The sequence below is a fragment of the Lonchura striata genome, chromosome 6 (genome assembly GCF_046129695.1).
Source record: "Lonchura striata isolate bLonStr1 chromosome 6, bLonStr1.mat, whole genome shotgun sequence".
Taxonomy (NCBI): Eukaryota; Metazoa; Chordata; class Aves; order Passeriformes; family Estrildidae; genus Lonchura; species Lonchura striata.
Window position 1 is genome coordinate 49,618,947 of NC_134608.1, and position 26,522 is coordinate 49,645,468.

A 26,522-nucleotide genomic window follows, 5' to 3' on the forward strand; every position below is an offset into this window, starting at 1 on the left:
CTGTCATCACTGGGGCTGCTCCATCACTGACTGTGATAATATGTGAATATGATGGATGCCACAGCCTTGTGGCTCATAACATTTAACATTCATCAGCTCTCACTAACGGGGGCTTTATAATTTAAATATCTTTATTTAATATGCAACATCTACCTCATACATCATAATTTCAAAGCACTTAGAGAACCAACAGTCCTGCAAGACAGTTGAGCAGACTTTAATTTTTTCAATAACTTTTACGTTTTCTGCATGTTTGTGACTGACAACGCATAAATAAGTGCCTAATCATATCACAGAATGGAAAATTAAGGTTTGGCTGCTAAGAAGGTCCTTTTTTTTTTCTTTTTCTCATTTTGAAGAAAACATTCTTTTTACTATATGTTCAAAGTATAAAGAAGCACAAAGGATCTGATTTGTGTTGGGAAGTGCTTTCAGTTTCCGAATGCAAACTCCAACTGACTGTGTTGCTCTTGTCATGTGAAAGGGTTGTCTGTGTCATATCCTAAAACTTTTTTTTGACATTTAAATGGAAAAACTTACCATAACTCTAGAATATAATCTCCATAGCCTGCACGAATATAGGGAAAAAAAATCTGTTCAAAATAGGGGTCAAAAGCGCTTTTCACAGGGGAGAAAAAACACCTACACTGTCCATAGCAGTGCACTTTATAACAAACTCACCAAAATTTTCTGCTAATGGAGGTTTGGCAGGCAGCAATAGATCCAGTAGTTGATGTACACATGTGCAGATGTAATGAATGTGTAGGTAACATATTTGTTTGTGCAGCTATGTATAAGCATTTATTTTTAATGAAGGAATGTCTTTTTTTTTCTCTTAAATCTAGGAATATGAAGTAGAGAATCAATCTTCCTCTCAGTCATATTAGGGGAAACATGTACTTTTAAAAGATTTTTAGTCTATTTTCTCTAGGATGAGTTAAAGATGGGGGCAAAGACAAATCCCACTGAAAAGGATTTGAGCTTAGTGGGACAAGTTTCTTCTCTTATAATAAATGTTATATGAATTTCTTGTGTTTCATGGAATTGTAAAGGCATCTTCTAGATAAAAGCATTTTTAGTATTAAGGAAGATTTTCCTATTTTTTAAAGTCCTCTGAATTTGTGTAATCCCAATACAAATATTGACCATTTTTTTCTATCACTATGATGATTATTTTAAGTAAAAAAGCAAGAAAAGGAATGAATTTAAAAGACATTTCAAAGACTAAATATATATATCTTTGTTAAAGAATCTAATGAATTAGGAGGGTGTTATAAAATAACTATAAATACAGCTCCTTTGTTTGACAAGAGCAGGTATTTTTATGGCATAAGTGCTTTCATTTTAGTGATTCTGAACCTTATACAATTTTCCCATTTCTCCTTCCATGTCAAAATATTGATGTTCTTGCAGAAACTTTTCCTTTTTCTTTTTTCCTTCTTTTTCTTTTTTCTTTTTTTTTTTTCCTTTTTTTTTTTTTTTTTTTTTGCAAGAGAATATTTTCTGGTAAAATCAAAGGGAATGAATGACTAGAAAGATATTCCAAATGTGCATATTGATATGTAGCTGGATCTGTTGATTTTTATAGAAGAAAGGTATTTCTTCTTTTTCTGAAACACACTAAAAGGCTGTTCTTCCAAGAATACTGCAGGTGCTGTATTAACATCCTTTAAAAAAAGCTTTTAGTGCAAATATTTTGAAAGAGAAAATAAATGTGCCAAAAGCTGTTTTCTTAGCACTGATCTTTGTTTTTATCTCAACTGCAAATCAGCCCTTTGCAATGGAACACAGTGTCCTTGATAAAGTTATTTTTCATTCTCTCTACAAGTAAGCCAGATCCCATCCTGATGATTCAGGTGTATTGTTACATTGTACAACATTTTTCAGCAAAATATTGTGCCTCTAGTATTGTAGTGCCTTTCTACAGTCAAATTTTATTTGTAACTCTTTCTCTTCTCTTGAGTTCCTTTATGTATGCAAGCTCCTTCTTCAACCATGGATTTTACAGAAGAAAACAAGTGAAGTAATTAACCAAATACAAAATGCAAAGTTACTTTGTCTGACAACTGGGAGATTCTGAGGAACTTTTGGAAATGTGTTTAGTACCTGAAATGCCTCAGCTGCTTGTTGTGGCAAATCCAGTGTCAGACTGAGCTTTCTTTTCCTCTGCAAATTAAACAGAGAATAATTTTTAAAAATCCATGGCTGAAGGAACCGAAAGCATGAGGAATCAAAACATTCCTCACTTTTCCTGATGGGGTTTCATGGCTGAAACACAACGACAATAGAAAAATAATAATATTGGAAAGCAGGAGAGGTTGGAAGTGGAGCAAATGAGGAGTCAAGGCCGTGTTTTGTCCTGAAGAACATTTCCAAGTTTCTACCATCTTTTGGGAGAGAGTCTCCCAATGTTTTCTCCTTGAGTCTAGCAGGCACAGCACAGAACTAGGTCATTGAACAATAGACTGAACAGCAGTCAGCACTCTACTTCTGCATAATGCATTAAGTATAACATGGAGAAACTGTTCGTGGAGCCGAAAGCTGGTATTTCACGTCTCTAAATTCAAGCTGACATGACATTTAATATTGTTTCATAGTAATGAACAACAAGGTCTCATTCATTCACAAGTACAACATAATGCCAAGTTTAATCTGAAGAGGTAACAACAAGGCAAGAGGGAAAACATGCTATGTTCCTTCAAATGAGAATGCTAAATTAATGATAACCATTGAACACTCTGCCACTGATACACAGCACTACAGAGACCACTATTGAGAGACAATATTACACTGCCTTTAGAGTGCCCTTGTCCAGGCGTGAGTGAGGAACTGGGTTCATGTATAAAATACCTTTCAGTTTCCATTTTCTGGTTCCAGGTTTCCTATGGAGATCTCCAGCTCTCAAAAGCTTTCTTTTTTTTTCTGGGAGTGGGCATTCATTTTCCTTTTTTTCTTTTTTTCCTTTTTTGTCTTCTTAAGTTCCCTATTCACTGAGTTAAAACTTAAATTTCTAGACAAAATAATATTGGTTCTGTCCTCTATTATTTCTTATTTCAAATATTTGTCTTTCAAACCTCTGCATAAAATTCAGACTTGTGTTTTCACAGAGGTATGAATGCAAACTTAAATCTCAGAGTGGGGAAAAAGTCCTTTTTTTTCATTAAAATACCAGCGCATTTTAATACAAACTCTTCTTTCAGCTTCTGAATTTTCATGTTTCCCAAATGCCGATTGTCTTTTTCAGTTTAAGTTGGAGAATAAGTGGAAAGGCAAAGTGAGCAGCATCGATCAGCACTGTGTGCTGCCAAGAGTGTTTTGTATTTGCATGTACAATCGTTTATGCATTATGGCACTGCAGATCAAAATAATCTCAAAGTTTCTGTATATGTTTCACATTTAAAACTGATTTTCATAAATGCAAACATTCAGAATCTGTAAAAAAAAAAAAAAAAGAAAAAAATTGTCCCTGAGCTAAAATTCTAATTAGATGCATTCATTATTTGTTCAGATTTAAAAAATAAGGCATGTATCAATGCATATCCATATGCACTGGCATATAATGAGAACTTTCCTATATGGAACATTAAGAGTCCTTCTGTTCTTTTCCAGGAAAGAACAAGGTTTGAAAATTTAGGCCCTCAGTTAACAGGGAAACCCAATGAAGATGGAAAAATTGGCCCCGGTGTCATCGATCTTACAAGGCCAGAAGATGCAGAAGGTGAGTTGTGAGTTTGACCATGGGCTATTGAACACTGCACCACAGGATGATGTGGCTGAAATGCTGCCAGTGTCATAAGTACTGCCTATGTTACATTCCAGGGTAACACTTGATCGATTTCTGTCTGAATTTGTGAGATTTTAGTAAACCCATAACAAAGTGTGGAGACATGAAGAGGATTGTGTAGCCCTTTTGGCCCTTCTGCAACACAGCTGTCTTTCCCCCAAGCAGCTGCAGAATAAGTGTTTGCATTTTACACTCTTACTAAAATTTTAGGAGATATTGAGAAATTATCTCAGGAAGGATAAATATTCACCCTTTTTTTGTGTTTAGCAATTTTGAAGAAGGTTAGAGTATTTTCAGAAATCTACCCCTTGTGCAGCACCTATTCAAGATTTAGCAAGCAGAATTCCATTCATAGGCAGCTATCAAATTATAATGGAAAAATACTTCACATTTTCTGTATGAAAATGTCTTTTTCATTATATAAGCCTACAGTGCACTCATTTCAGTGAGAGTTTTATATATATATATGTATATATCTATATATGTTTCAAGCCCCAGGTGGAAGTCAGTGTTCATCAGGACTGAGCTGAGTTTCTAGCATGCATGCTCTGGAAGTGAATGTCACTGGTATCCTCTCTACCCTATGGCACATGTACATATGTAGGAGTTCTACCTGTCAGAAGATTAATGTACTATTCAGATAAAATATTATGCAGGATATTCCCCCCCTCAATTTACTTGTGTTTGAGATTTTATACTGGGGAAATTCTAGTTATGGATTAAGATGGTTAAAATACCTCTGAATTTTCCATTAGCATCCAAACATCTGACAAATCCAAAGTCTGCTTTTTACCTTGGATCAAAATAATAGGACCAGTAAACTTTGGGGAGCTATTATTTATGATCTTCATTTATTCATCCTTAATACAATTTGATTTGTCCCTGATGTATCATCTGTAAATAGAAAAAAACCAAACAGAATATAGACAAAAAATAACTCAGATGGGTGTTTTGCAATTATTCTTTTTTTTTTTTTAATAATCAGGAGATACATGGACTTTCCAAAGCTTTTGACCAATCATTTATAAAGAAGCAGTCATCCAGCAGCAATATTTCATATTTCAACATGTTGAAAGATTTTTTTTTTTTGGTCAGTTTGGTTGAAAAGCTGCAAGGGGAATCTTACAGATACACAGTGACTGGTTTACATGACATCAGGTCTCTGACCCCATTGTTGGTTTAGCTAATTTCCTTCAATTCATCCATTCTCTTCCTAGTGTCCTTAATTTAGTGTCTTGATACTCCCTGTGGCAGTGGCAGCCTCCCCTGTTATTGGATAGGGCAGAGAGAAGCTTTGCCACGTGTAACCCAAGCTACAGTGATGTGTGCCAGTTTAAGGACAGTGTGCATGTCTTTCTAGAGCTACTGGAGGGGGCACTTTGAGGCATGGTGCCTTGCCACATTAGAAATCCAAGTTCATGAATGGATTCAGATTTCCAGAATTTGTTTAGCAGCCAAGAGGTAGCTCTGAAAAGAGATGCTGGGTTCATAGTGCTGCTGATCTGGAGAAAAATATTGGCAGGAGTTCTAAACTGAGTTGCTTATTTGTCCTTCTCGTTGTAGACAAGGTGAATTTGGATGTTAGCTGCATTGAAGAAAAATACATTCAGAATATAACCTGAGTTTTGCCCCTTATATTTGGCAAGCAGGCTAAGAGATGACACTTCTACCTAATGTAATTTACAGTGGAAGTGCATTGCAGACAGTGCTACTGAAATATCAGCAGTTAAACTGTGGTCTCTGATATCCTGTACCATGCTACAGATTCTGTCCAGCTTCCAAGTATTGTGAAACTATTACAGATCTTTCTAGGTTTGTCAAAGGTTTTTATACGTCTTCCTATTATTTTGTGCTTCCAAACTTCAACCCTGGGTTACTATGAAACTTAAAAGCTTATTCTTTAGAATCATAGAATCATTTAGTTTGGAAAACACTCTTAGGATCATCAAGTCCAACCTAGCATTGCCAGATTCACATGAATCCATGTCCCAGAGTGCTACATCTTTTAAATACCTTTGAAGGGGATGGTGACTCAGCCACTTCCCGGGGCAGCATGTTCCAATGCTTGACAACTCTTTTGATGAAGAAATGTTTCCTTTATATCAAATCTAAACCTGCCCTGGCACGACTTGAGGCCATTTCCTCTTGTCCTATCACTTCTTCCTTGCAAAAAAATACTGACCCCACCTCTGCAGCTTTCTTTTGTGTTGTCATAGTGATAAGGTCCTCCTGAGCCTCCTTCCCTCCAGGCTAACCACCCTCAGCCCCATCAGCCTCTCCTCACCAGACTTGTGCTCCAGACCTCTCACCAGCTTTGTTTCTTTTCTTTCACCTCCTCTAAGAACGCCTTGCTGCATTTCATTGTGTTGCCACAGTCACAATCTCAGCTGAATGTCAGAGGTTCCTAATAGGCACAGTCATGTTCTTCAAAGGCTTCATGTGTTTCACACCTTCCTTTCTGTATTGTCATTTTTACTTTAAATCTTTTTTTTTCCCCTATTTTTTAGATACTGCTTGAATGCAGGTTGCTGTAGAAATCTTTAGCTAATATTTCTGTGCTTTATCTGTGCTTTTACACATATAAAACAAGGAATAAAGATTTCTGAAGTGACATATTGATGGCCAACTTTTGATACCCTGTGTTTTCTTGTCAAAAATACATCCAGATCTCTGAGGCCCAGGTGCAGTTGTGACAGAGTGAGTGGATGGATGTTAGATCTGCCAGGTGGTTTTACTCTTGTCACCAGAATTGTAGGACTTCAGAGTTATGAAATTCACTACATTTAGGAAAGATATTAACAATTTGCAGAAAGATATTAACAATTTGCGGAGTGTTCTTTTAAAAGGGTGGTGGGGGCAGGTGTAAGGATGGGGCAGTGGTATAACAGGTTTTTTCCTGAGCTAAGGATTCCAAATTTAGACCCACTGCTGCCCATAAAGAGGGGGAAAATTCAGTTTGGGTTGTATTCTAATCCTCCCCAGTGGTCTAGAGCAAAGGGGCTGTGGAAGTGCAATTCCACTCCCTGCCTACCTGGGCACCTACATTTCCATAGGAAACCAAGGGGTGCAGGGACATGGTGCATGTCTGTCCATCCCAGCAGGCATTTGAGACAGACCAGACGTGGGAAGTGCTCCTGATTCCCATAATTTTGACACAACATTTAAGGTTCATGTAATTTGTTAGAAGACATATCAGACTTCTGTTTTGTGGAATGCCTTTGTAACAGTATCTAGCAATGATTTCTCTTTTCTATAACATATGGTGGTGATCTGAGTCTGACATGATCAGAGTCATGTTTTCCTGTAATTTTAGGAGTGCTTGTGGTACTGGCTTATTGACCAGAAGCTGAAGCTACAGGTGTTTTTTTTTTTAGTCATAAATTATAACTATTGAAATTATTTAAATTTAGAAATTAGATAAATATGAAATAGTATAGAATGTGATTTTTTTAGCTCATTGTCCCTGCCCAGTGTGTGAAAACCTTTTTAAGATTAATTAAAGGTGAGATTTAATTAATGGTAGCTAGTTGTACTTTCAGAGATACAAAGTTGTCTTCAAAGTTTGTGTTGCTCATAATGAGCTAACAGTGATCTGAATGGAGGCCTGAAAATAATTAGCAATAGTTTTATATTAAATATAACATAAATTAATATTTCTATTACTTCCTTAGCCACCAGCAGGACTGAGCTAACTACATAAAAAATCATGCTCAAACTGTATTTAAAATATTGCCATTTATTGTGACACCATTGATGAATTATCCACAGCTGTTAGACTTGTATCATTACCTGAAATCCCAGTTGCCATGTTAAAATACATGATACATTTATAGCTAGCAAAATGCAAAAACATGATTTGAAAGCCTCATAAACATTTGGTGACTGGTATCCAAAATTATAAACAGCCAATTAGAGAACTAAAAAAGATTTTTTTCCCCCTGAAAACACTGAGACTTTAAATGAAACATTCTTTCTGTAGGTGGCTTCATAATTTTGTGCATTTGAAATTGTCAGTGCTGAAATATAACAGACAGGGATGGACACACCAAGACAGCTTTGAATGTAGCTGTAGCTAAACCCTCTCTTGAACATGACTGACATCCATCAGCTGACCAGTGTGTAATACCAAAGTATTTAGCATACTAAATACTTAAGTATCTAGTTCTCAGTTAGTGAGAATATTGGATGATGTGAATAAGTTTTTTGGTTTGAGGTCTAGAAAAAGATTTTCCTTTCACAGATGCTCACTTTTGGGAGATCTTTTGAATTGTAAAATGTTTTCAATGTTAATGGATCTTTCTGGTTTTGTGGCTGTAGTCAAATTCTTGGAAATTTGTAGGAAGCGTGTTAAGATTTTGTTTTCTAGTAGATAGAAATCTGCAGGGTAGACCTAACCTTTCTGTTGACAATTACTGATTTTACCTTAGCTCAGGTTGCATTGTGGTTTCCTTCAGCAGTGGTGTTCAGGGATTCAAATTCCATCAAGACCTGATCTTCATTCATACCAAAGAATTGGATCTATTAAAATGTAATTTTCTTGATTGGATCCTAGGCTCAGAGCAAAAACATCTGAATGTTATTGTTTTGCCCCTATCTCACTGTGAAATTTTGTAAAAGAGAAAAAACTTATCTGTGGCTCGTTTTCCTTAGTGAAAATAAGATGCATTGCAAAATGAAATTATTTTTTAGAAAGCAAAAAGAAATAGATGAAAATACCTTATTAGTACTTTACATTTAGTTCCATGTTCATTCAAATTGATATTTTAGAATCAGGGGCTTGTGAATTAAATATTTGGCCTCACAGTTTGCCATTTGGGAAAGCGTACAAGAAGAGTTCTGGGTCCTGTTTTGATGTTTTCCTTCACATTTTTCACAGTCGTTTTCTTGATTCTGTAAACCTTGTGTTTAGCACTTGCTGCTTCTTTCTTCGATACTGTTCTACCAGTGTGTGGTAAGCATGTACCTGAAAGGTACTGACATGTCTGCCAGTTTAGACAGAAACAGTTTTAAAGAATATGGGGAGGTCTGTCTCTCTACTTTGTATCTATGTATTTATCTTTCCTTGTATTAGACTAATGAGACTTTTCAAAGTCTCTCAGAGGATAACTTTTGCTGTGAAACCTAGCTGTAAAGTCAGTTCTTAGAGTCTTCAGCATGGGATTGGCATCAGCCCATCTTGTTAAATTCATTGATTTAGTGTCCAAGTCCTTAGTGCCTGTGTCCTCCCTTGCAGTGCTCACTGTCTCTTACTTCAGCTTGTAAATTCCTTGGGATAAAGACTGTGGGTTTCTACATATCAAATCATGGCTTGAGATTACACAGATTTAAGCTTTATCTGTATGTTCTTGGTATCTTGTAAATTAAAGTTGCAAGTCAGTTGCAAGCTGGATAACAATTGGTAATTGACTGATTTCAGTAGTAAGGCCTAGCTTAATGTTATTAATTCTGGTTAAGTTTTTGTTCTGAACTTGATTTTGGACCTCAGTCCAGGCTTGGAGGAGAACAAGATGACCTTGTCTTTTAGAAAAACATATTCCAGTTCATCAGTAAGCTTAAGAACCCAATTCTGCAGCATTTCAGATAATGGATTTGTTCAACATACAAAGACAATGAGTAGCCCAAGATTCCCTGCAGTTAGCAGTCAACAGTCTGTCTTTTCCTGTGTGGGAAATTAGCTCTTCCCATTCATATTTGACTTGAGCTAGCCATGTTGCAAGGAAAGTTGTAGCAAAATGGGAGATTCTACCTCTCCAAAAGCAAGGGAAATTAAATGGTAGAAAAAGAAATGGTGTTTGGCATCATCAATTATTTAACCAGTTGCCAGAACATGATGAAGAAAAGAGTAGATGTAATTGCATCAGCAGCAGTGAGTGTGGAATTTTGTGAAGTAGAGGAATGATTTAAGTGAGGAAGGACAGGGAGGAAGTAACATGGGCAAAACATGAGAAAACTGAGGTACAAGGGGAGCACAAGGTGGATCTCTAAGGCTGAGGAAAAACTGCCACCAATTTCCGTCTGTCAAAGTGGCATTTCCTCCCTGTCAAGAGAGCAGACATCATGCCCAGTGCCTGGGTTTTGCACACCTATCAGGTGTTTTATTAAAGGAGCACCTCTACCATATGCTCAAAGCCTCAACAACCTCATACACACCCAACAGCAAATAATTGCTCATACAAAAGGGTGAGGGTTTCTTCCCTACTTCAAAAAAGGTTGGCAATGAGCAGCTGAAGAGGCAGGTGAAGGGGAACCATACATTTAAAGGCAGATCAACCTTGGCAGGCTGCCAGGATGATCCAAAACTGTGAGGTAACTTATTTAACACCCTCCTGTGCAGAAGTGTAAACAGCAGGTAGCACAGGCAGGGTAAAGCATCACCTACTTTTGTGACAGTGCTTCATAAACGGAGGAAAGAATTCCGCTCCGTGCCAGAATTTGTCACACATAAATATTTGTAATAGTTGCTATGGCAGTTGAGAGGAGAAAGATGAAAATCAGAAAACAGTGAAAGCTGTCTGAAAACAAAGAAATGTATCCAGACAGTAAGCTCAAGTACTGGAATTTTTATTGCCCTGAATTCTTGTTATAGGTCTTTGATAGCAAAAGCACTACCCCAAAACAAAATAAAACAAAACCCCAAAGCAAGCCAAATCCAATAATTGTATCTTTATATTTAAAGATAAAATGACTTACTATATTAATAAAGCTAGTTGCTAAAATGTGGCCTTCATTAATTGTAGCTGCCATTTTTAACATCCATGAATTTGATTGTGCCTTATTCTTGAGTGATATCCTTAATTTTCCAGAATAACTCGTAACAGATAGGAATCTGGGATGAAGTACTTAAGCATGGTATTTCAGTTGTGTTGGATAGGATTTGGTGCTCCAGCCCCAGAGTAACTCAACTCAACTCAACACCTGCAGATGAGATAGGAATAAGATGTCTTTAAGAACCACCCCATCACTTTTCTCCGTGCATCTCATTGTTGCCAACATCCCTGTAACATTTAGAGGGGGAACTGAAAAACCTGTGCTGGGAGTGTGTGGACTGATCTTTCCATAGCATTGAAACTTATTCCTCTCAAGACACTAATATTTAACATATAGTATGTTTTTCATTTTCAGAATAACAAATCTGGGTATCCTCCACAACTATTAACTTTTGATTTTAAATTGCCTTAGGTATTTTTTTCTACTGCTAAATATGAGGCTTTCTTGTCTGACATTTCCAAGCTACAGTGATTGATTCTTATGGAATAGTATTTTTATTTTAAAAAATTACACTTAAGATTTTTGATGTTGTACAATTGACCACTTTTACAATGCCCTGAGTTTTACATAGGAGTACCTATTAGCACAGTTATAACTCAGACCTTTTCACAGTTTCCATTATATAGCAAAACATTATTTTCAGGAATTTAGAAGGTGGCTGTAAAAGCAAATGTGGGCTGCAGTTTTGCACAGAAAATCTACACCTATGAGAAAATTATTGTCACAAATGCTGAAAGCATCATTCAGTATGCATAGCTATTTTTAGGTGGACTGACTGAAAAATTAAATTTAGCCATTCAGTGGTTTAAAACATTTTTTCACACTCATGTACAGCCACCAGGTGTAAAACACCCTGTGGTCCTGATTCTCTCAGGGTTTCTTGGTAGTGCTCCAATATGACAAAAGAAGCTTGAAGCTCCATAAAATAGTGTAAAATTTCCAGGCACAATTGAATTTTCAATTGATGGAGAAAATCACCATTATATCATAGTCAGTGAAGGAGGGAGGAATCTTGCCCTTCTTCCTTAAATCCTTGAGCACATGGAGTGGAGCAGAAATATGAATACACTAAGGAAAGAACATCATATATTCTGGCTAAGCACAAGCAATTGGTACACATTCAAACAAGCTCTCTTTCTACAACTATCTATTTTTCTTAGTCTAAAACTGTTTTCTCCTTCAGGAGCCTCAGTATCTCAGAAATAGAAAAGTGTTTAGGATTATTTGCCTTTCTTCCATGTACATATGCAAAGTGTCTAAGCACGTGCCTAGTGAACAATTTGCAAGGGGAAGATATTTTCTTAATTTGTACTTTGATTTAATTTCACAGGATCAGTGGTCCAAAGAGTGTGTAGTGTGAGCATTGCAGTCTCTTCATAAATTCTGCAAATAATAAATGATTGTGTTTTCAATTTGGCAGGGGTGGTTTCACAGGAATTAAAAAAAGGAATGATTTGTAAATTTTCATGTAAACACTATATTTTTTATCAGGTAAATGTAGTCACATATTGAGACATGCCAGTGCCATATTTGTAAAAACGTCTTCCTGGTTTTGTTCACAAATCCCAAATGCCCAGGGGTACCTCACTTAAAAAATTAGCCTGAAGAACAGCTCCTGTTAACATGCTGGTTTTTCTTCTTTCTCTTCATGTTATATTATTTACTAATTACATTATAATTGTTGTAATAACAGCACCCCATGTGAAAGGCAAGAAGAAATGGCATACACATATCCTAGCCCCAGCTCCTTGCTAATTACTGATATGAAAAGTGAAAACTGGATGGAAGGAATTAGTTATATTGATACAAAGAGTTATGTTGCATCATTCAGAAGGTGACAAATTATTGAAGACTGAATGCAGGAAATGGGTCACTAAAGCAGTGGCTGCAACACATTCTAAAATCTTTTGCTGAGTATTCTGTATTTATTTATAACACGTAATTTGAGGGAGGTGGTTTTGTAAAACACTCTCCCATTGTTAAACATAATTCCCTTTTACAAACTACACTGTACTTAAGATTTTAAAAATCATTGTTTTGGTAAAGAGCATGTGAGCAAGCAATGAACAGTGTTCAGCCACACCTTGAACAATGCATCCATCAAATATGAAGTCAGACTGCCTTCTTTCTCTGTCCATAATTCCCATCTGTCATTTCTCCATCTTAAAACAAAACAAAGCATTGACTGAAGTATGAATGGATCACTATGGCCCTTGTTCAAACAGGACTTTTTCAACAAAAAAGCTTTTAGGGATGACTGAAGACTGCAGAATTAGCCCCTGTGTTTTAAATTAATGTTGTGTTTTCTGGATGTTCCAGGTGACACTCATGTCATGAGAAATTTGAAATGATGTGAATAACAGCTACCCTGGCAGTAAGGCTGTTATTTTTATGGAAACATTTTTATGTTAAATAGATTAGTGTGTTCGTCTTTGTATTGCTTTGACTTTGAATATGATTAATATAGTAACAATAATTGCTTAGCTGGTAGACCAGCTGGTTTTTTTCTGAAAAATCAAATCAAATCCATAGATCTTGTCAAATGCCTAACAATAGTTGTTAGTATTTTTTCTCTTGAACTGGGCTGTTTCATCCTTGATTTTCCTTTCTGTGGGCCTCTATTTTCTCATTTGAGTATGAAATAAAATATCAAAGGGAAACAGCAACAATGTTTGTGGATTGAATAATGTAGATTGTTGTTATATCTGATGACTGGCAATCCCTTACTTCTGGCATCATTACTTAAACTGATAAACTTTCCATTTAAATATGATTCATATTTCTTTTTTATCAATAACATTAATGTCAGAATGGGGTTGTTAGCATTTAATTAATTATCTGTGAAGGGTCTTGAAGTCTGCAAGTGGCACATGATTGAAAAATATGATGACACTTAAACACCTCCCCAAATTTATAGTAGAGGCTGCTTCTTCATCCCAATTTCTCTATAGATGTTTCATGGATCTTCACAGAGTAACTTTATGTTAGAACACATGTGTGACTATGTCAGCCACCAGGAGCTAAAGTCAGGCCTCAAGCCCTAATTAATTCAGTTAATATTCCATGTAATTTGAAGCATTATTTTATTGTTTTAGCTCTAGTCCATGCCAAGTTTCCATGAGGATTAGCTTTGCCATAGAATGTGGTCAAGAAATCTAAACTGTTTGTGTAAGCCATCAAGCAAGTAGCTGCATTTAGCAGTTTTAATTCATTTATAGAGCACAGATTTGGGCAGGCCTGGCTGTGAAGCATGGGTGTGCTAGCAGCATATTTAGAATTATTGTTTTGGTATTTATTAGGGCACTGCTAACAATTCAGCTTTAAATACTGGTGAGCAAACTGGAGGAGCTAGAACAGTTGCTTTGATTTCACACGCAGCAGATATTCCACTCTTAATTTTAGCTTTAGACTTTCAAATGGGGAAAGATGTATATGCAGGTTGTGAGTATGGCTGTGAAAACTGGTGCTGTGTTTTAATTGAGATTAAGTATTTTGCTTGCATATGTAAAACAAATGTACTAAAAAAAGTAAACTCGCTGCCACCAAAACTGAAAACAAGGCACTCTGGAAAATATATGCTGATATATAACTGGCTAGAATTTCCTTCATTTTGCAAAGCCACGAGCCACATGCATCAGCTCACCACAAAGTCATTAGGTCTTTTTAAACTCAGATGAAAAACATTAACAAATACCACAAAAGGCTTTAGTATGGCCCCTTTGTTCATTCACATATGGCAGTTTATAACTCCTGCACCACTTGGATTGTGTGTTTGTTTAAGCTGCCTCCATCAGGCCAGCCCTGAAAGAACAAAAGACATCTTGAGCGATCCTAAGCAGGAAATGGGCTAATCTAAACATGGCTTGTGACACTATAAGTAGAATAGAAAGGGGAGGGATTGATTAGTCATTAATGTCCAATTGACTCCATATGGATGTTGCAATAATAAGGCCTTTTTCAGTGCAGTAGCGGAGTTATTGAATTAGAGGTTTATGTTTCCTCAGAGCTGACCTTAGGGAATTCCCAGTTGGTTCTTCTTGTTGATGTTTTAAAGAGAATGGAGTCTCTTAGCAGGGAAAAGGGAAGTCTTATCACAAGGAAGTGTTGCTTGGATGTAGCTAACCTATGCTACATTATATCCTCACCTTTTAGTATTAGTACATTTCAGAACCCGTGCAGGTGAAAAATTTTAGAGACCATTTAAATATTCCAGTATTTAATGAATTGCTTGTGGCTTTCCCAGTTTTTCTCTCCATTCATTCACTGACATGCAGCCTGTGAGAAATGTTCAATGCTCAGATTGCAGCTGAATAATATTTGTTTAGCATTTGGAACAAAAGCCGCCTGACAAACAGAACATTTGTGTCACCCCTGTTCCAAACCTTGCCATGTTTCCAAGTGGGTATTTTGCCAGTGATGACAAGACATGCCAGTAAAGAATGAGAAAATCTGAATGGTGTTGGGGATGAAGAAATAAGAGGCAGGCAAGGGGCAAACAGATACATGTTATTCTACAACTGCTACATGTCGCTTAGATTACAGTGAAGTAGCAGTAATTCTTGTAACTTTCTCTAAAACTGATAACCCAAAATATTAGTTAAATGACATCTCTTGTGCTCTAAGCTTGCCAAAGATGCTTTCTCCATTCTGTTCTTTCCATATTTGTCTTTTTCTGTTTGATTTTAACTACTGCTATATGTTTCACAAAGGCTGCATTTGTCTGTACACAGGTTAAGAGCAGCACAGGGCACTACTAAGCTGTTTTTTTCATTCTCCCTGTTTTTATGGCATGTCCATATTTATGAGTAACCCATCTCTTGCAGTAAAAGAGTAACTCGTGTTTGCAGGTTTGTCAGGTTCTGGTCTCTGCAGTGCTGCCTGTATTAGCACAGACAGGGCCAAATATTTTGGAGGTCACAATCAGTCTTTTCCAAACTGGGTAAATATGTCACCTCAGCTTAATGAATAACTGATGATAGGAGCTTTAGTACTAACCAGTCATTTTAATACCAGGAACCTAGAAAGATTGTCTTTATTTCTATGTATCCTGTCTTGGTGTGTGTCCATGGAAGATGATCTGCAGTAGATACTCCAGATTAGCTGGATCCTTTATCTGGGGGAAGTCAGGGGAAGTGTATCACTTCAAATGTGAATCAATGGCCATACTGTGAAGAGTAATTAAGGAATAACAGGGTAACTGACAAAAAACACTTTTTTTTTTTTTTCCTCAGCCTTTTTTGCTCCTTTTTATCACATCTATTATTTATTTTCTGGTAACTTGGAAAGGCCCAATCTCAAGTTTTGTTGTAGATTATGTGCGAAACAGAAGGTAAACCCACATCCCAGTAAAGACAGTAGGATTAACCCTCATGTGGCCAAGATTTCAGGAAGCATGCAGAGAGAATGATGCCTGTCCTAAAAAAAAAAAAAAAATCATTAGTAAATGTAAGAAACTCAGATAAAGGCAGGATTAAATAAATAAATAAACAATGTAACAATTGTTATTTTATGTTTCTTAACATTTATTTCATATGACAATGTTTATCTTTCTTGATGATCAGACTTTTATCTTTCTAATATTCTCTGACTAGAGAGCCCTTTAGAAATGAAAATATTGTTGGAAATTATTTTCAGGAAGCTGTAGCATTTTTTAGATTTAGTCTGTGGCATTTTCTTTACTTCAGTATTGCCCTTAGAGCAGTATGGAATCCAGCTTTCACAGAGGGGTTGCCTGCCATATATCCACAAAAAGATCACTCTTCTTTAACCTGATTTTAGTTTTAAATCATCAAACTTATGACAAGTTGTGCAAATGCAAAGGATCTAAGAGGTAAGGCAGTGAGCAATTCCAGTGCCACTCTGGGGACAACCCCTGTCTTTAGACCAAAATATAGAGTTCTTTGCCAACTAAGACACTAGGGCAGCCAAACTGTACTTCTTTTGCAATAATTATAAATTCTGACCAGGCTCTTTATTCTGATCCCTCCTCTTGTGATTGCAGTATGAATAGTAACTGGCAGATAGAGCATTAGTTACCATAGAGAGACAATTTCCAATTCCTTCTCTTGTCTTTCCCTTCACTAGTAATACATTTTCATTTTATCTGTTATTTTAGGTTCATTAGTAATTAGAATTTCCTGAAAATATTTTCAGAAAAAATTTAAAGCACCTATTTGAGATTGCATATACATTTTCTTTAAAAATTCCAGGTGTCTCTTTGAGCCTCCGTCAGTGCTAATTATCACAATAGGATAAAGCTCCATACTTTTTAAAATATGCTGAAATTGTTTTTATAGGGCACAATAAAGTAAAAATATCTGCTTGACAGGATGAAGTACCTAAGAGCAACCAGTTTGAAAGCTTGTTCCTATGTGTTTCAACTTGTAAAACCTCACTGGGCATATGTGTATCTGTATCATTAGCACCTCATTTCTAATCTAAAGCTGTACTTAGACCTTCTGACTTCCCCCATAGAATCCCATGCTACCAGAACTATTTTATTGTAATGCTTTATATGCTGAATATAATTCTGTGGTTCTGAGACAGAAGAGCATGAAGATTATATTGCTTTAGTTATTTGCAGAAATTCATTTTGCAAATGCTTTTGTGATGGCCTATAGGTCAGCTTGCAAATATTTCCCCAGAGATCAAGCTCAAAGAACATCAACTCTTTGGCTGCTTTTTCAAGTCCTTCAAGTAAGGACTTGTATAAAGCAGATTCAGCCAGACTTGACCTTCTTGGGATGGTTGTAATTTATTACTCCAAGTAAGAATTGTTTTGTAACATAACTTTGCTATGAAAACAGATAATTTATGGTGGTTTTCTGCCCTTTTTTTTTTTGCCTTTCATTTTTAATTTGTTTTGTTTTCATTCTGTCTAGATTACATCCAAATTAGAAAGCCACCTATAATGTTGCTCCCAGAAAACTACTCTTTACCTGAATTAGGATTGAAAAATCCAAAATTGTGTTAGAAAGGGCTAAAGACAAACTCTTCCTTAGCTGTAGTGGATGAGTACCTTTGGGAAAGTAAAAGATGGAAAGACACCCTATGGATTCAAATATGTCTTTCCTGTGCCCTGAGTAGAGCAGCTCAATAATAAATTATAACTTTTGCATAAATAATAATTTAATTTTTTGTCATCACTTTCCTAATTGCCCACATACTAGTAACATATTTTTATTACATTATCTTAAAAGGTAGAACTGTTACATGCTATGTTGGACTTTTCTCAAATTATATAGCTCTTTGTCTCAATAGATATTTCAGCATTGACTTACTATGTTTGCAACTTATTTCAGTTTCTACATAAATACATCTTCTCTCAAAATATGGTATCTTTTATATGTTTGTGGTCCAAGGCTTTTGGCAACAATGAACAGAGCCTCATTGACCATTCACCCCCCCACCCTCAACTGGTCTTACCTGCAAAACCACTCTTCCCTTTTGCAGCCAAAAGCTGACTGCAGCCTCCTGTAAATGCAGAACACCTGTGGCATGGTGCTTAACTTGGAACAGTGCTAAAACAGTCTTGCAGCTCGCATTTGCCACAAACCTGTCTTCTTTTATGTGCACGCATGTTAGTATACAAATTGCCAAATTGGTGTCAGTTGTAAAGTAATGGCATGGGAGGCATCATAAATTACCAGGGTGATCCTCAGGAGAAGACACTGCTGTATGTGAATGAGTGTTTTGCTCTCAGGGTAATGTATGTCTTCATCTGGCCCAGTAGTCAGCATATTGCCCTGTGTTGATGGATATAGTCAGCTTGAAACTACACTACATTTCACTGCACAATAAACATGGCTGTCAACACCATATAAAGCAAAATCAATTTATCCTGTATGGTCAGTGCGTTTTAAATGAAATTAATGTACTGTGGACCTGGTGGCAAAAAGGTAGTATGTTAGTTATGCATCCTCTACTTTAGGGCCCCTTTTTCATGCAAATGTGTTTCTTATATAGAATTTTTAAAAAGGTATGCCTATATAATGCTTTCACTCTGAATTAGGAAAATTGATTTTTGCACAACTAAAACTCGTGCCTGTATTCAGTAAAACTGCAGTGTTTTGTTTTACGTACTGTAAAGAATTAATCTTATGTTATTTGACAAATGAATTCATGTTGGTAGCTGTAATAGTTTATAAAAAAAGGGGGCCTATTACTGTACTAATTTGTTGTCAAGTATCTTGCCTTTTCAACATATTAAGTTATATGACCAGTTTGATAAGGTCTAAGACTGTCACTTTCCCACTGTAAACACTTTTTGCCTTTTTTATAGCTAAGGTATAACTCTAAAAACATATTTTATCATCACAAATTTAGAATTTTTTTCCAGTAAAGGCATGCCTTTGTCATCTGTTTCTCCCCTAATAATTAGTTCTACACCTCAGCTCTGTGATCTCTAAACCCTCATGAGGCTTTGCTGTTTGTGGTCAAAAAACAGGGCTGGATGCTTTCAAAATCCCAGTTAGGGCTGGCATGGGCAAGCTGAATTGATGGCAGATAAAGACTGGACACTGGGATGCACTAAGGCACAGCAAGCATAGAGGTGGAGTGCTTGTCTCCCACTCTGGGAGGTTCTGGAGGTTCCAACGTGCTGCTGTTAGAGGCAGACAGTTTTATTACATCTATGTGGTTCAAATGCTCCAAAGCATATCTAGAATACAAGTAAAGCAGATGCAACTTTAAAATGTTCAGCTCCAAATAAAATCTGACCCATACAAATGGCAGCATGTACCTGGTGCACTGTGTAATTTATTTTATGAAATGTTTGGCACGTGCTTCACTGCTCAAGCAGCAAAGTGATTGTCATTGGCTCATGTCAGTAGGCCTATATCAGTTTGGATTCTCAAATGTAGCTTTTATGTGAGTTTTGTTGAGCATTCAGAGAATGTATTTTATGGTAAAGCCCAAAATGGAAACTTTATCAAATCACCATGTCTTAATTGGAGAAATAACAGCGCAATTTGTTTCTACAATATGGTGTTGGGTCATCTCAGAATCTCAGATGGGCAAGCCTGGCCAGCTACACTGAGACCACTGGTTGGCCCATCTCTCTCTCTCTCATAGATCTGGCAGCATGGGGAGACAGAGAGAGAGAGAGAGAGAGCAAAAGAGGCTGAAATAAGCAGAGCACTGAAAGCGCTTTCCTAATGCACGTAATAATGTTTTGCATCCATCTTGTTTCCTCCTGCCCTGACGTTACAGGGAGTAAAGCAGTGAATGGCTCTGCAGCTAAACTACAGCAGTATTATTGTTGGCCAACAGGAGGGGCCACGGTGGCTGAAGCCCGGGTCTACCGGGACTCGCGGGGCCGCGCCAGCAGCGAGCCCCACATCAAGCGGCCGATGAACGCCTTCATGGTCTGGGCCAAGGACGAGCGCCGGAAAATCCTCCAGGCCTTCCCCGACATGCACAACTCCAACATCAGCAAAATCCTAGGTAAGCGCGAGGCAACGGGCAGCAAGTTGTGTTGGCAGGTTTAGGTTGGATGTTGGGGAGAAATTCTTTACTGGGAGGGTGGTGGGGCACTGGCACAGGTTGTCTGAGAAGCTGTGGATGCCCCATCCCTGACAGTGTTCAAGGCCGGGTTGGATGAGGCTCTGAGCACTTGGTGGAAGGTGTCCTTGTCCATGGCAGGGGGTTGGAACTGTCTGATCTCTATGGTCCCTTCCAACCCAAACCATTCTACAGTTCTATGGTCTTCTCTAATTTTAGCACATATCTTTTTCTGGGAGATGTTCACCAAAATTATACAAATGAAGATTCATGGCTTATTTTCATTCTCTTTTCCCTATCTACCCCTTCCTTAATACTTTTTATTTCCAACAGCAGTCACAACATGCTTTAAAACTTAGTAGCATTGAAAAGGAATGTTTTGTGAAATCTCTTGTGAGGCTGTGTCCCAATAACTCCAAGATCCCATTAGAATGCCCTTGAACTACAAATCGCCTGAATGCAAAATGGGACTTGCTAGAGTAAATACTGGAGTACAGTTAAAAAAGTACAAAATCAAAATCAAAATTATGTCAGATAGTGCAATGTCAAGAAAGAAACTCGGTACAGTTCAAAGGACCAGTACATGCAAACCTCACATCCAAAATGGTGTTTGGTTCAAAACATTGCAATGTTCAAAAAGCTAACCACTAGAAGCATGCAATTAAAATATTGCCTAGGTAAAAGACTCCATAGTTAATATTTAATTTGTACAGATTGAGACAATCGAGGAATATTCCATGGGTTTTATTTTGCCACTGTGTAAATAAATGGACTCATTTTTGAGAAATTTTGATTTGGTTTTTAAGACCCCTCCAGAGAATTAGAAACATACGTGAGAATGAGTGGTGAAATGTTAAAACCTATATTTGCTTTTTGAGTCTTTGAAGTGAAAGACAGATTCCAAATGTAGCTCATAATAAATAAAAGTAAAAATCAGGTTTCCTCTGTAATCATTTTATTGTAAACTCTTGAGTTCAAATACAAAGTTTGTTGCATGTTAGTTCAATCAGAGGCAAGAATACATAGAAATAAATGTTACTTTGTCCTAAAACTTCCAAAATCTTTCTTAGTAGTTCTCATATTTTTGTCTACCATATAAGTGAGTTATATGAATAGCCTTTCAGTTTTGTATAAAACCTTCACTGTTTCAGTGTTGGCAGCTGTAGGGAATCTATATTATTTGTGTGCATTCTGTGAAAAAAACTATTAGGAGCATAGTAACTGTATTCATTAAAATGTAAACTTCCAGCATAAATATTTCAGAAGTGCCAGCAATTGAGTGTTTGTTAACCATGGAATTAACCTGTCAGTATCTGCTCTGCCACAAATAAGTCTATGTCCATATAATATCTGTGCAACTTTTCCAGGACAATGAGAAAAGAGACTGAAATATTAGAACTGACACAGAATATTGCTGGCTTCGGATAATATTTATACAACTTTTCCATTTGTTGATGTATGAAAAATGTTGGTAAAAGAATAGCTTCCACCCACGTTTACCACAGCTGTAATCATTTTATTCATCTAAAAGACACCAAAAAGCTATTTTCTGCATTTCTTATTCCTGTCTCTGTTCAAGTGTTTAGATAGCTCCTTACAAACAATACAAGAGATCTGAATACTTTTGCCTCTTCCTGTGTACACTGTGCTAATTTTAAAACATTTTTATTGGTGCAGCTTTCAATGAGAGTTTACAGTACCTGAAGAGGTGTATATAGTTGCAGTGTGCTTTCTGTTTTACTTTTTATCTTTCCAATGTGAATTTGTGAAATGTAACTGTTTCGATTCAGTTCTCTGTGCTTATTACATCTGGCCAGAAAATAATATTCATAATAGAATTTAAAATAGGTGTCAGTATTATGCCAAGCTTATATCAGAAGTTCAGTAAATTTAGGACGCCCAGACAGCAAGGGATTGTTCAGAATTTTGCTGAATCTATAAGGTTTGATACTTTTTTTCTGCTACATAGCAAGCTATTAATATCTATTAGCAGGAGTGTATAAACCAAATTCTCATAAAAATATCAAAGAAGTCTGTGTCCCTAGGCAATGTGTTAGGCTTTTAACAGTGAAAGTATGGCTGCAGACTTTTCTTAACCACCATACTGTGCGTGGTATTACAGAGGTATGGAATTACTCACAGATTAATGCTTTTATTGTAAAAAAATTAAGTAGTCTGTTTTGCAGCACGAGGCTGAGATTTTGAGACTTAACTATTGATTTTACGTGCACTCTATTTAAAAGAGATTAACATATGCTAGGTCTGCAGCAATATCTGAAATTCAGGGTTCTTTTAAGGTGTCTCAGGTTGTGCAAGCCAATATATGTGCAGACTGATGAAAATTTAAATCAGTTTATTTAATGAACTTAATTAAAATTTATCATGGCGAGAAGGCACGTTGAATTGTATATGTGCACAGCTCAACCCACTTTACTCGAGCACTCACTAACATTTTGTGTCCATAGGATCTCGCTGGAAGTCCATGTCAAATCAGGAGAAACAACCTTATTACGAAGAGCAGGCACGACTAAGTAAAATCCACCTAGAAAAGTACCCTAATTACAAGTACAAGCCTCGACCAAAACGTACCTGCATTGTGGATGGGAAGAAGCTGCGGATTGGTGAATACAAGCAGCTGATGAGGTCTCGAAGACAGGAGATGAGGCAGTTTTTTACCGTAGGGTGAGTACAATTGTTGTAATTGTTTTCCAAGATGGAACACGCTGTTTGAAACCAAATAGACTTTATCTAAGTCACTGACTAATGTCATTTAGCAGGAAAGGGTTTGAACCGGTAAGACCTTATTAAAAACATAAGATGGAATATCGAGCTATCAGCTTGCCACTGAATGCTGATTATGAGACTGATTGTGGAATTCTTTAAAGTCAAAAGAAGTTGTTTCCCATTACCCTGAAAGGTTTGAATCATGTCTTTTGTGAGTTTTTAGTAAGCTAATCCATTCTGGGTTAGTAATGACTCCAGCATCATTTCCTAAATTAAGAAAAGAACAAAGAGAGAAACACAAAAGATTATTCCGGTGTAGAATAAGGAGTCAGGAGAGGGGGAAAAGGGAGAGGAGTAATAGCAGTTGTATGAGGAACACACACAAATGAATGATATCAAGGTATGCATTGTTTTAAGAACATTGTGTGTGTTTTTAGTGGTATTTCCTCTGGTGTTCAGCAGAGAAAGTAGCACTATGAAAGATCTACGGGCTAAAGATAACAAAAGTCCAGTGAAACAACTGCACCATTTCTCGCTCCTGTTTCTTTTTTTTTTATTAATTAATCTGTGATGCTCAGTGCTCCAACACAATGTTTCTGGTGATTTACAGAGAGTCTAAAATCTATCTCCAGTGCCAGCCTTTCCAAATTCACAATGTTCTGCTTATTTCTCTAATCACAATAGTCTCCTTTTGTTGGGTACTTCACTACCAGATAATTGACCTTGACGTCGATTATGTGCCCTCATTTTTGGCTTGGGATCCAGAACTCCTGTTGCAGTCAATTATTTTGCGGTACAGCCTGCAACAATGTGGGCTCTTTCTTCAATCAGTAAATAGAAGTGGTTTTGATATCTTGAAATAGCCTTCCAGCCTATAGTTATGACATTGTTTTTTTATTCTTCAGTCTAAGGGAAATTGTTTACTAATAGTCTTCCATCAAAATTGCACATAGGACTCTAAATAGAAATCTGAATTTATACAGCACATCACAAATTATATTCAGATTGAGGGAATGAAATTCTAGCTTACGTCTTCCAAAGCAGATTGACAGACCAAATCACATCTAGACAAGAAATGCAAAAGAAATGCCAAAACAGCAGTCTGAACAATTTGAGAATTGTTTGCTAATTCAAAACAGCATTAAGCAGTAGCATTTTACACATTAAATGTGATGGCTAAATGGGAGTGAATATGGAGTATGGTTTTAAGAAACTTCTTAAAGTGCCTACCTAAAGGGTGATATTTCTATTAAAATATATAGGCACTGAAAGCTATTCAAAACTACACTGGTGCAACCTAATCTTTCTTATACATCCAATGATGTGATTGTGAAGACAATGAGAATGTCACCATTTTTTGAAAGGATTGTTTCCAATTTCTACCAATGCTAAGTCCACTTCACCATGTTCTATTCATGTTGAAGAAGTTTAAAGTCAACTACCTCTGTGCAGTTATATGATGGTGCACTGGACTTTACCAAAACCAATGACTTTTAGTTGTGCAAGTGATGGAAAAGGGAGTATGGAGTCTAATGGATGCATTCAATAAAGATGAAATGAGAGCCATGTTGCTGCTCAATGTGAACATAGATTACAGTCCTGAGGAATCACAGGCTGGGACTTTAAAAAATTATTTCAAACTTCCCTGTGTCTTCCCACTGTTGTCCCTAATTCCCATTTTCCCTCAAGAATAATTTAAAACAAACTTATTGGAAGACACCAAGTAAAATTAGTGAAAAACCCAGACTAGAACATCTTTTTTGAACTGAAACATAAAACAAGGAATCATTTGTCTCAGCAGAATAGTTTACCAAGTAATGAAAAGCAACATTTCTTTCAAATCAGATTATAACTAAGTGAAACACAGTAACTGAGCCCATCAGCTTCTTAAACTTACTCTTCTCTGTGATTAACATAAATATCACATAAAGCATCAGCTGGAACAGTTTTCCTAACTGACCTCACACCCCCATTATTTTTCCACTGTTTTGATGGAACAACATAAATCGTCTTTCAGAACTGTAGTCATGAGAGTTGAGATGCTGTTTCCTTTTCAGAGTGAAATAAGAGACAAATGTGGTTTTTCAGATTGAATATGCTCTGTGTTTACAGTAAATATTTCAGTGGAAGATACAGAACAAAAGTACAAAATAGACTCCAATGAAATTTGCCAAGTGCTTCATACTGCTTGAAGCACTGCTGGGTTTTTTTTTTGTGTTTTTTTTTTTTTTTTTTTTTTTTTTTGTTTTGTTTTGTTTGTTTTGTTTGGTTTTTTTTTTTTTTTTTTTTGTTTGTTTTTTTTTTTTTTAACAAACAAATTAAGTTCGGAATGGGCACACCAAAATGGCAACAAAATATAGAATAAAAAGATAAGTAGGAGATGCATGAAGAGTCAGATACACATTCAAAGCTGGTGGCTAAAGGAAATAATAAAAAGCAAGAGAAAAAACGGTATTTTTTCATAATTCCATTTGTGTTTTTCTTATACCAAATGTACATTTATATTTTAGGCAAGCCAGTCAATGCTAGTTCCTGTCAGATTCCCTTAGGTGAGCCACTGGCTAACATAGGATAATTCTGCTGTGGGTACAACCCCTCACCACAAACATGGAGTTCTCCATGGCTCAAACTTTTTGTTGCAAAAGGCTCATGCTGCTCACTTCACTGACCACAGTCTTTGACAAACCTTGGTGAGATGCACAAAGGGAGTTTAAAGAATTTCAATATACAAACTACCCATGATTTAAAATAAAATAGAGAGCTAATTAGTGGCCATGTTCTGTTCTGATTTTTGAAGAAAAACCTCTAAAGAGTGAAGATTTCTTGGAATAAATTAGCCCAGAAATTAATCTAATAGAATAAAAATAGAATAAAATCTGGGAACTGCCAAGCATTTTAAAGAACAGACTGGAACTTAGAGTGTGCATAGGCCTTCTATTGCATCCCTACTTGAATGAATTTTGCTCCAAATGAGGCAGATAATATACAGAAAATTCAAGTTTAATGCAGTCTATGTTAAAAAATTGCTGCTTTCAGTCTAGGGGAAGCTGAATCTGAAGCCAGCTATGTCTTTAAAATAATTGAGTTATTTTTAATAGTAAAATTATTAATGCAACTTGTGAACGATACCTTCAGCATAAGTTAATCCCGAACAGACTTCAAGTGATTTACAATTTATCCTCAATAGTAGTTTTTTGTAATGCATAAATAAATGTGAGCTAAAAAATGGATCATATATAAACCATAAATTCAGATATTTTAAGTTGAGTCTGTCTTTTGTTGCCTTGTCTTACAAAGATAATTCATTGCTCCGTCATTTTTACAGTCTAATACACTCTAAATAGAAGTATATGCTATATACATTTCTCTGCAAAATGATGTAAGCAGTAACTTTTTTCTGTGCTTTACCAGCATAAGATGTTTAGAATAAAGCCTTTATAGTGTTTATAACTACTGTACACACGTAGTCTGAATGTTGCTAGGCTATGGTTTTGAATAAGTCTGTAATATTATACTCCTGTAGCTTGAACTTAAAGCAAGTACACAATGGGTGCTTTTGTGAGATTTACTGTTATTTCATTCCTTATGGGAATGTAAGTTTCAGGGGTGTGTAACATATGAGCGTTTTGCTTGATGCAATCAATTTTTGCTTCAGACATTTGAATAGCTGTCAGAAGATGGTTGGGAAGGGATCAGAAAACAATGGTCATTTGCCAGTTTAAATGTTTGGCTGGTTTGGTAAAAG

At 36.4% G+C, this 26,522-nt stretch overlaps 1 protein-coding gene across 16 annotated transcripts in view; it reads left to right on the forward strand.

The window, feature by feature from the left end:
• SOX6 (SRY-box transcription factor 6) overlaps positions 1 to 26,522 on the forward strand; it is a 371,444-nt gene that overhangs the window by 334,764 nt on the left and 10,158 nt on the right. For 13 of the 16 annotated variants that reach the window (XM_077784277.1, XM_021525593.3, XM_021525597.3 and 10 more), the window contains 3 exons: positions 3,610 to 3,718; positions 19,763 to 19,996; positions 22,519 to 22,735. In XM_077784277.1, the coding sequence (XP_077640403.1) occupies positions 3,610 to 3,718; positions 19,763 to 19,996; positions 22,519 to 22,735 (560 nt within the window). The remainder of the gene's footprint in view (positions 1 to 3,609; positions 3,719 to 19,762; positions 19,997 to 22,518; positions 22,736 to 26,522) is intronic. The other 3 variants (XM_021525603.3, XM_077784279.1, XM_021525607.3) reach the window with 1 other exon arrangement.